This window comes from Panulirus ornatus, chromosome 68 (genome assembly GCF_036320965.1).
Source record: "Panulirus ornatus isolate Po-2019 chromosome 68, ASM3632096v1, whole genome shotgun sequence".
Taxonomy (NCBI): Eukaryota; Metazoa; Arthropoda; class Malacostraca; order Decapoda; family Palinuridae; genus Panulirus; species Panulirus ornatus.
Window position 1 is genome coordinate 27,015,460 of NC_092291.1, and position 11,927 is coordinate 27,027,386.

General features: G+C 44.2%; 1 protein-coding gene across 1 annotated transcript in view; it reads right to left on the reverse strand.

Moving 5' to 3' along the window:
- Pyroxd1 (pyridine nucleotide-disulfide oxidoreductase domain 1) overlaps positions 1–11,927 on the reverse strand; it is a 140,585-nt gene that overhangs the window by 21,211 nt on the left and 107,447 nt on the right. The window contains exon 7 of the mRNA XM_071659568.1: positions 8,141–8,351. Coding sequence (XP_071515669.1) covers positions 8,141–8,351 — 211 coding nt within the window. The remainder of the gene's footprint in view (positions 1–8,140; positions 8,352–11,927) is intronic.

Below are 11,927 nucleotides of genomic sequence, written 5' to 3' on the forward strand. Positions count from 1 at the left end.
GTGGATCAGGTGTTTGCTTTGAAGAATGTATGTGAGAAATACTTAGAAAAACAGATGGATTTGTATGTAGCTTTTATGGATCTAGAGAACGCATATGATAGGGTTGATAGAGATGCTTTGTGGAAGGTTTTAAGAGTATATGGTGTGGGAGGTAAGTTGCTAGAAGTAGTGAAAACTTTTTACCAAGGATGTAAGGCATCTGTACGAGTAGTAATAGAGGATAGTGATTGGTTCCCAGTGAATGTCGGTTTGCAGCTGGGGTGCATGATGTCTCTCACGGATTATCACTCGCTTTTATAAAGCCTTCAAGCTGAGTAACTCGAGTGATTTCGCACTTTAAGCCCTAGCTTCATTGGTTGGTTATCCAGTACATACCAACCAACAGCTGAGAGTCGGAAGTTGTCCAGCTACGTTTACTGGTATAGTAGGGCAACTACTAAAGGGCAATCCCTAGGACTGAAGCACAGTGGCAGTGTCCATCAACTGACTGCAGTCCTCTGCTTCCTTCGGGCGGCAGCAATGTGGGACCAAAGCTGAAGCATCTACCCTTGTCACAGGTTTTCGCTTCATGGTACCCGTCACACGTAACCCATTCCTCAGAATAGCGTGCCAGCCTCTGTTGGTATGTCGGGAACCAGCAACAGTCATGAGGGATCTGCCGACGACCAGTCACCCTCTTGCCCACATTGTGGGAAGACCCTCGCCAGCTTTCGGTGCTGTAGGGTCCATGAAAGGCAGGTAAATGCCGACTCCTTTCACCAGGAGTTGGCTTCCAGGCACGTTCTGTCCAAGGCTTGGTGGTCTGATGAGGAGGTGGAGCTCCTCGCCAGGGCTGAGGCTGGGATGGCAGCGGTTGCAGGAGATTGTTCCTTCTAGGATGGTCAAAGTGATCAAAGGTCTCCGATGCAAAGTGTCGCATAAGACCAGGGTTCAGGAACTGACCTTGAACATTAACCTCCTCCAGGAAACTGGTGAAGGCGAGGTGATGAATGGTGTGCCAACTGAGAGGCGTGTCCCATCCACAAGGAGAAGCAACACGTGGAGTGGCACTCCGGAGGAAGCACCGCATACAGGGATGTACGTGAGTGTGGAACCCAGTGGTGAGACAACTCCCATGGTTTTAACTGTCCCAGCTGCTCCGCGGGTCCTCCAATCCCAATCAATTGCTTCCTTTGTGGCGGAGACTGTCACTTATGTTGACACATTAGGAGCCAGCCTCACAAATCCATTGTAGGGAGAGGACATCCTAAATGCAGCCCTCAAACATTTGTGTCAGGGTGACAGCCTCTCTGCAATCAGGGCAGCTGCGGAGCATGCATCACACGTAATAAGCTCCTGTGGCTCACCCAAAGACCACTGGAATCGTGGTGGAGATGGATCAAGGCAGTCAGCAAATTCTGGCCGCGTACGCTGCGCGGAGGAGGCTCCTTTGCATGGGAACCGCCTTATGAGAGAACAGTACCATAATGTACAGAGACTCTATCGTGAGAATAAGTCTTTGGCCGCTGGACAGGTTCTCAAAGGCAATTGGGAGGTACCGCCAACTTCGGCTGGGCCAGAACACCTCAATTCCTTCTGGGGGGCTCTGTTCTCTTGACCATCTGAGCTGGACGAACGTGCCATCACCGACTGCAACCTAGAATGTGGACAAATAGAAGTTATAACCATAGGCAAGGTAGCACACCACCTCAAAGCCACCAGAACATCTGCCCATGGACCTGATGGGATGTCGACTCGATTACTGAAGTCCATTCCTCCAAGGATCCTGGCTAAAATGTTTAACCTGTGGCTAGCTACGTCTGCATTGCCGGAATGACTGAAGGCTAATAGAATGATGCCGATACCCAAGGTACCCAACCCAACCGAACCCAAGGACTACAGGCCAATCACCATCTGTGCCGTAGTCCATCTGCTCCATAAAATCTTGAGCAGCAGTATCTCGAGCCTCGTCCAGATCGATGGAGCTCAAAAGGCATTCATTCCAGTGGATGGATGCCTTGAGAACCTCACAATCTTGGATGCGATCGTCAGTCGTGCGCGGGCACATGCCCATGGTGTGCACCTGGCATTCCTCGACATGGCTACAGCATTCGATAGTGTTAATCGTAGCACTATCGAGTGGGCCATGTCGCAGAAGGGCATCCCAGCCCTCGTCAGGACATATGTCATGTCGACATGACCAAGCCTTCACTCACATTGAAGGTAGCGACAGGATGTCGGAGAAAATAAACATGACTCGTGGGGTCAAGCAGGGTGACCCATCATCACCAATTCTCTTCAACCTTGTGATTGACGCGGGAATCACAAGGGTGAAGGAGACTGGTGTAGGGGTTAGGTTGGGTGACCAAAAAGTATCTGCATTGGCTTCTGCCGATGATTTGGTCCTGGTGGCACAGACGCCCATTGGCGCGCAGCAGGCAATGGACATGATGGCCGAGACCCTCGCGGGGGGGTAGGTTTCAAGTTAATCCAGGGAAATGTCGTACCCTCAGCATGGAGGTCGACGGCAAGCGTAAGACTTGGTACGTCAACAAAAATAGAATGTTCCAAGTCTTGGGCAGCGCTGTTGGATCCATGAGTGCTGAGGACGAATACAAGTACCTCAACATTCTTGTCGGGGGGGCGACAAAAGTCCTACGGAGCTCTGCTAAAAGAAGGGCTCCATAACATCACCAGAGCCCCTCTAAAACCTCAACAGTAGATTGCGTTTCTTGTGGAGCATCTGGTGCCCAAGCTCATGCATCAACCGGTGCTGAGGGAAGTGTATAAGACGCAATTAGCACGTATGGACTGGCAAGTGTGAGTGGTGGTTCGCCACTGGCTGCACCTCACCTAGCCCATGATGTGCCTTGTGCATACTTCGACTCAGCAGCTGGAGATGGTGGGCTAGGTATACCGGACTTTGTCTCAACCATCCGGCTGAATAAACAAGTGCGGTTCAAAAAATTACTCACCTCGACTGACCCGGTGATTCTTGCGGCTGTCCGGGAGCCTGCAGTCATGAGCAAGCTGCAGCGCTGGACTGGACCCGCATGCATTGCTGGTCGACAGGCAAGTGATAAAACCGAACGTCAACACATATGGAGGGCCAATCTGGTCAGCACCCTCAACGGTGCAGCTCTTGCTCCATCTGCTGCCGTGCCTCAGGTTAGCAGATGGGTAAATAGCGGGAACCGCTTCCCATCCGGTTCTGGTTATGTGAAGGCCATCTAAGTGAGGATAGGCGCTTTACCCACCCCTGCCCGGGTGTCCAGAGGCTGGCCCAAGATCAACGGCCTTTGTGACACCTATTAGAAGCCAGGTACGCTCAGGAACATCGCTCAGATGTGCCCTCATACTTATGGTGGGAGGGTAAAGAGGCACAACAACATCAGTGCCTATTTGGCCAGACGACTGAGGCAGAGGGGTTACAAGGTGTCCTGCGAGCCACGCATTCCAGTTGTGGGGTCCTTTCGGAAGCCGGACATTGTGGCTTGCAAAGGTACAGAGGCCTATATCATAGACACTCAGGTCCCTGGGTTCCACTTCGCACTTTCAGCTGCACACCAGTATAAGTGCAGCTACTACGGCACCCCGGAAGTCTTACAAGGCGTACGGGAATATACCAGGAAAGACACCCTGCAAGTAACATCTGCCACTTTAAATTGGTGTGACACATGGTGTCAATAAAGCGTGAGTGCTCTCAGAGGGTTGGGGCTGACATACCAGGACCTTGAGGTGTGCACTGTCAAAGCCCTAACTTGGACTCACTCCCTTCACAGGATGTGGTCCAAGAGCACAGGCTAGCAATCGGAGCCTGCCTTGTCCATCTGGGGTCGGCCATTGGACAGGTGGAGGTCACCTCCCACTTTATGCACTTGGGGTGTGCGGGATTAGGCTGTTCTCCCATGACTCCATAGGCAGGTACCAGTTCCTGAGGTCGGGTTGTCGGGCGGGGTTGTGGACGCCTTGGTGGGATTGCCCATTGCTCCTGTGTGACAGGCCACACTGGAAGGTGAGAGGTGCTGGAAGGTCGCTGTGTTTGAGTCGGCAAGGTAAGGTATATCCAACCATCGTCTAACTGCCACTTCTTAACTTACTTCTACCTATGCTGTCAGCAATTTGATCTTCAATCTTCCTCTTATAGCGTCCATACACTCTTTCCAACTAATAACTTCTTTCACTATCTACATGTAGATAGGTCGCCTGCCGACGTCCACTTGCTTTAGACAAGCACAGTAGTAGTAGTTAGACTTTCCCCACAGCACACTACTAATTGGAAATGTAAAAAAAAAAAAAAAAAATGTTTAATTTGTTTATGGATGGGATGGTTAGAGAGGTGAATGCAGTAGTTTTGGAGAGAGGGGCTAGTATGCAGTCTGTTGTGGATGAGAGGGCTTGGAAAGTGAGTCAGTTGTTGTTCACTGATGATACAGCACTGGTGGCTGATTCAGGTTAGAAACTGCAGAAGTTGGTGACTGAGTTGAGTAAAGTGTGTGAAAGAAGAAAGCTGAGAGTAAATGTGAATAAGAACAAGGTTATTAGGTTCAGTAGGGTTAGGGGCAAGTTAATTGGGAGGTAAGTTTGATTGGAGAAAAACTGGAGGACGTGAAGTGTTTTAGATAGATATCTGGGAGCGGATTTTGCAGCGGATGGAACCATGGAAGCGGAAGTGAGTCACAGGGTGGGGGAGGGAGTGAAGGTTCTGGGAATGTTGAAGAATGTGTTGTAGGCAAGAACATTATCTCAGAGCAAAAATGGGTATGTTTGAAGGAATAGTGGTTCCAACAATGTTATATGGTTGTGAAGCATGGGCTACAGATAGGGTTATGTGGAGGAGGGTGGATGTGTTGGGAATGAAATGTTTGACGACATGTGGTATGAGGTGGTGTGATTGAGTAAGTAATGCAAGAGTAAGAGAGATGTGTGGTAATAAAATGAGTGTTGTTGAGAGAGCAAAAGAGAAAAGAGGGTGTATTGAAATGGTTTAGTCACAGGGAAAGAATGAGTGGAAAGATTATCTAAGAGAATATATGTATCAGATTTAGAGGGAATGAGGAGAAGCAGGAGACCAAATTGGAGGTGGAAGGGTGGAGTGAAAAAGATTTTGAGTGATCGGGACCTGAACATACAGGAGGGTGAAAGGCACGCAAGGAATAGAGTGAATTGGAATGATGTGGTATACCGGGCTCAATGTGCTGTCAATGGCTTGAACCAGGGCATGTAAAACATCTGGGTAAACCATGGAAAGGTCTGTGGGGCCTGGATGTGAATAGGAAGCTATGGTTTCAGTGCATTACACGTGACAGCTAGAGACTGAGTGTGAACAAATGTGGCCTTTTTAGTCTGTTTTCCTGATGCTACCTTGCTGAAGTAAGAGGGATAGCGATGCTGTTTCCTGTGGGACAGGGTAGCAACAGGAATGGATGAAGGGAAGCAAGTATGAATTTGTACATGTGTATATATATGTATATGTCTGTGTATGTGTATGTATATGTTGATATGTATATGTATACATATATCTGCATGTAAGGTGTTTATGTAAATATATGTGTATATGAGTGTTTAGGCTATTCTTCATCTGTTTGCTAGCGTCAGCGAGGTAGTGCCAGTTAACAGACAACGAATGGCCCATCCACTCATATACGTACACATATATTTACAAAAACACCCATATACATACATATACAGACATATATCAACATACACACATGTACATACACACACATAGACATAGATACATATATACATATTCATACTAGCTTGCCTTCATCCATTCCTGATGCTACGCAGCTCCACAGGAAACAGCATCGCTACCCCATGCTTCAGCAAGGCAGCACAAGGAAAACAAACAAAAAAATGCCACATTCATTCACACTCAGTCTCTAGCTGTCATATGCAATGCACCAAAACCACAGCTCCCTAACCATATCCAGGCCCTACAGACCTTTCCATGGTTTAACCCAGACATTTCATATGCCTTGGATCAATCCACTGACAGCACGTCGACCCCAGTATACCACATTGTTCCAATTCACTCTATTCCTTGCAGGCCTCTCACCCTCCTGTGCATTCAGGCCCTGATTGCTCAAAATCCTTTTCACTCCATCCTTCCAATTACAATTTGGTTTCCCACTTCTCTTTGATCCATCCATCTCTGACACATATATCCTCTTTGTCAACCTTACCTCACTCATTCACTCAATAGGTCCAAACCATTTTAACACCCTCTCCTGCTCTCTCAACCACACTCTTTTAATACCACATATCTCTTACTCTTTCATTACTTACTATATCAAACCACTTCACGTCACATATTGTCCTCAAATATTCAATTTCCAACACATCTACCCTCCTCTGCCCAACCCTCTCTATAGCCAATGCCTCACAACCATATAATATTTTTGGAACTACTATTCCTTCAAACATACCCATTTTTGCTCTGAGATAATGTTCTCTCTTTTCACACATTTTTCATTGCTCCTAGAGCTTTCCCCCACTCCCCTACCCTGTGACTCAATTCTGCTTCCATGATTCCATTCACTGCTAAACCCACTCCCAGATATCTAAAACACTTCACTTCCTCCAATTTTTCCAACTTACGTCCCAACTAACTTGTCCCTCAACCCTGCTGAACATGTTTAATAACACTGCTTTTATTCACTTCTACTCTTAACTTTCTCCTTTCACAACTCACTCACCAGCTTCTACAGTTTCTCACTCAAATCAGCCACCAGTGCTGTATCATCAGCAAACAGCAACTGACTCACTTCCCAGGCCTTCTCATCCCCAACAGACTATGTACTTGCCCTTCTCTCTAAAACATTTGCATTTACCTCCCTAACACCCCATCCATAAACAAATCAAACAACCATGGGGACATCAAACACCCCTGCTGCAGACCAATCTTCACTGGGAACCAATCACTCTCCTCTCTTCCTACTTAAACACATGCCTTACATCCATGATAAAGACTTTCCACTGTTTCTAGCAACTTACTTCCCACACCATATACTCTTAAGACCTTTCAAAAAGCATATCTATCAACCCCATCATATGCCAGATCCATAAATGCAACATACAAATTCATCTGTTTTTCTAAGTATTTCTCACACATCCTTCAAAGCAAACATCTGATCCATACATCTTCTACCACTTCTAAAACACGCTTCTCCTCTCCAATCTGATGCTCTGTACATGCCTTCACCCTCTGATTCAGTTCCCTCCCATAATACATTTTCCAGGAATACTCAACATACTTATGCCTCTGTAGTTTGTACAATGGCACTATACATGCATTCTGCCAATCCTCACATACTTCACCATGATCCATACATATACTGAATATCCTTACCAACCAATCAACAACACAGTCACCCCCTAACAAGAAAAAAGAAAAAAATTTGGTTCTTTACTGTTCATTTGCCCCTCATGAATTTATAAAATGGTTCTGAATGTTCTGACCAATCAACTGTTTCCTTAATACTTCATGTAACACCTCCATTTTTGTCCTGAAGCAACTTGACTCCTGTGTCTCCTGTATCTTTCATACTGTATAATTGTGCTCCCTTGCTTTACTACATTTCTAGTTAAACCATTACTTTAATTTTTTCTCTTACTACAGAGGCTCCTAGCTAATGTTCATGCCAATCACTTTCTCCTAATGTGTCTACTTAATGTTCCTTCCTAATGATCCAACCTAAAACTTCTGTCTAATGCTCCTGCCCAATACATATGTACATTACCAAATATTAGGTCTAACAGGAAAATGGCTTGCAGAAAGCAACAACAGGGATTTTCTGGAAAGTGTAAAAGGAGTCAGACAGATAAAGAAATAAAATCACAGGAGGATTCGCTGCTATGAATGGAGGCACTAATGAAATAAAAGACAAAGCTGACACATGATATGGACAAGTAGGAAGTACTGCTGTAATGAGTACACCTTAGCAAGATGAAAGGAGTAATCACCGTGATGTAAAGGAATATATACAAAGGAATGAAGAAGTTGGGTAGACAGAGAATGAAGAAATGTATATCTGAAATATGTGCCCTATGGGAAATCTGTGTTAACGTACCAACACTATCGAGTGAAGGTCATTTCACAAAGCATGAAATGATATACGAGATAATGACTATATGATGGAATGAAACATGAACTTACCTTTAGTATATCGTAACAAGACTTCATATCTTCCTTCTACTCCTTGTCCATTGAAGAGACCAAGAAGGATAACCTTATGGCCAAAAAACTTGGTGGCATGTGAGAACAACTCGAAACAGAAGTCCATGTAAATTTCTTGATTAGTTAGGGATGACCACATACATTTTGCAGCATATGATCCCATCTGACGTGCCTGAGTCCAAAGACGCATCTAAAAGCAAAAATGAATAAATAATAACTGACGCTTTAATGGACTGTTCCTGTTATAAACAACCTTCTTAATCTTCAGCAGATCTCTACCTGAAAGGGCAAGCATTCAAACTGCTAGGCCATTTACATATGGAGTCATTAGCAATGATTACAACCTCTGTTATAATAAAACCATGTAAATCATATTATACACGTGAAAATTATTCATAAACAGAATCTCACTTTAATGCCCCAGTCACAGAATTTCTCAAAAGTCTTCAGTCCTATTCCACTCAAAAAAAAAAATTCTCCACCTTCCCTTTGATCTTCCCTTGTGACTAATCCTTCTCATCAAATTCAAATATGCTTTCTGTATATAATTTTCATCCATTATTTTACATACTTGAGGTGTCATTCCTTATCACATGCTTTTTCACTTACCTAACATCTTTAACTCCATTCCCATTTACATGAGTTGAATCAAGTATGTATAGCTTCCCAGATTGCTAATAATGATTCTCAACACATGTAGCAATGGTAGGAAGAAAGGTAAGTCCAGTTTAAAGAGTTGGGTACCCATGAACTTTTGGGACATGCTCTTATAGCAATTCTAAAGTTTTCCTGAACTTTGTTTCAGTAAAAGATGTTGTGTGTTTGTAGTTGCAAAGTGGCAAGAGATAGTTCTGTATGTACTATTTTGTGTGGTTTGCTTTTGAAAGGGTGGAAGACAAGGTAAGGCATAGTATGAAGTGAAGTAGATGAATTGCTTGTATAGGATAATGAGGAATTCTTTTTCTTGGCCAAATCTGGTTATAATTAGTTCTCTAAGGGCATTTAGTTTTCATGCTGCTTTTGTGCTGATGTTCTTAATGTAAGGAATGAATCTCATGTCTTTCAGTGTAATGCCTAGAATGGTTTGTATTTAGAAGGAAACGTGTGACTCGTGTTTGTCTGGAGAGCATGGCTTTTGATGGTTTGTAATTTAAGACCAAGTTAAGAAGGCAGATGTTAAGTGTCGTTGGGTTATTTGTGTGTGTATGTGTTATGTCTGTTTATATTTGCTGGGGGTGAGAGAATCTGAGAAGAGGTTAGTGACATATGAGACTGGGGCAAACTTTTAATTTCTACTCAGCTAGAGTGATTTGGGGTGGTAGGAGTATAGTGCTACTGTATAGAATTGAGTGCTAAACACGATGAGCTGGACTGTGCTTAGAGGATGTTTGCTTAGCTGTGTTGGTGTTGAGTGTTTGTAGTTGCTACACGGCCAGTGGTCATTCTAAGTGCACTATTTTGTGTGGTTTGCAGCTTACTTATATCCACTTTTCAGAGGATGGACAACCAGGACATCTTTCTAAGAAAGAGTCCTTGTGTTATCCAGGTTATCTTTCCTGAGGTTCCTACAACCCAAGGCTGCACAACTTACACTAAATGGGAAATATGGACTCCTTTAGAGTTAAAAGTTTTTAATAACACTTATTCCAATAAAGCACCTAAAAAAAATGTGGTTTTTCACTAATGGTATAACCTTGAGCAAGTGAAGTCCAAAAACACTAATATATATTTGTGGACGTGGCCTTTCTTCTCTTCCTGGCAATAACTCACTGACACAGGAAACAGCAATCATGTAAGGGGAAAAATAAGGTATACTTTCATCTTAGCCAAAAGATTATATATATTTATTTTTATTTATTTTGCTTTGTCGCTGTCTCCTGTGTTAGTGAGGTAACACAAGGAAACAGACGAAAGAATGGCCCATACATACATACATACATACATATGTATATACATACACGTCCACACACGCAAATATACATACCTATACATCTCAACATATACATATATATACACACAGACATAAACATATATACACATATACATAATTCATACTGTCTGCCTTTATTCATTCCCATCGCAACCCCACCACACGAAATAAAAAACCCCTCCCCAATCATGTGTGCGAGGTAGTGCTAGGAAAAGACAACAAAGGCCACATTCATTCACACTCAGTCTCTACCTGACATGTAATAATGCACCGAAACCACAGCTCCCTTTCCACATCCAGGCCCCACAGACTTTCCATGGTTTACCCCAGACGCTTCACATGCCCTGGTTCAATCCACTGACAGCACGTCAACCCCGGTATACCACATCGTTCCGATTCACTCTATTCCTTGCACGCCTTTCACCCTCCTGCATGTTCAGGCCCCGATCACTCAAAATCCTTTTCACTCCATCTTTCCACCTCCAATTTGGTCTCCCACTTCTCCTCATTCCCTCCACCTCTGACACATATATCCTCTTGGTCAATCTTTCCTTACCCATTCTCTCCATGTGACCAAACCACTTCAAAACACCCCTCTTCTGCTCTATCAACAACACTCTTTTCATTACCACACATCTCTCTTATCCTATTATTACTTACTCGATCAAACCACTTCACACCACATTTTGTCCTCAAACATCTCATTTCCAGCACATCCACCCTCCTCCGCACAATTCTATCTCTCGCCCACGCCTCGCAACCATACAACATTGTTGGAACCACTATTCCTTCAAACATAGCCATTTTTGCTTTCCGAGATAATGTTCTCGACTTCCACACATTCTTCAAGGCTCCCAGGATTTTCGCCCCCTCCCCACCCTATGATCCACTTCCGCTTCCATGGTTCCATCCGCTGCCAGATCCACTACCAGATATCTAAAACACTTTACTGCCTCCAGTTTTTCTCCATTCAAACTTACCTCCCAATTGACTTGACCCTCAACCCTACGGTACCTAATAACCTTGCTCTTATTCACATTTACTCTTAACTTTCTTCTTTCACACACTTTACCAAACTCAGTCACCAGCTTCTGCAGTTTCTCACATGAATCAGCCACCAGCGCTGTATCATCAGCGAACAACAACTGACTCACTTCCCAAGCTCTCTCATCCCCAACAGACTTCATACTTGCCCCTCTTTCCAAAACTCTTGCATTCACCTCCCTAACAACCCCATCCATAAACAAATTAAACAACCATGGAGACATCACACACCCCTGCCGCAAACCTACATTCACTGAGAACCAATCACTTTCCTCTCTTCCTACACGTACACATGCCTTACATCCTCGATAAAAACTTTTCACTGCTTCTAACAACTTGCCTCCCACACCATATATTCTTAATACCTTCCACAGTGCATCTCTATCAACTCATCATATGCCTTCTCCAGATCCATAAATGCTACATACAAATCCATTTGCTTTTCTAAGTATATCTCACATACATTCTTCAAAGCAAACACCTGATCCACACATCCTCTACCACTTCTGAAACCACACTGCTCTTCCCCAATCTGATGCTCTCAATCAATACCCTCCCATATAATTTACCAGGAATACTCAACAAACTTATACCTCTGTAATTTGAGCACTCACTCTTATCCCCTATGCCTTTGTACAATCGCACTATGCACGCATTCTTTCTTTTCTTTCATACTATTCGCCATTTCCCACGTTAGCGAGGTAGCGTTAAGAACAGAGGACTCGGCCTTTGAGGGAATATCCTCATCTGGCCCCCTTCTCTGTTCCTTCTTTGGGAGAAAAAAAAAAGGGG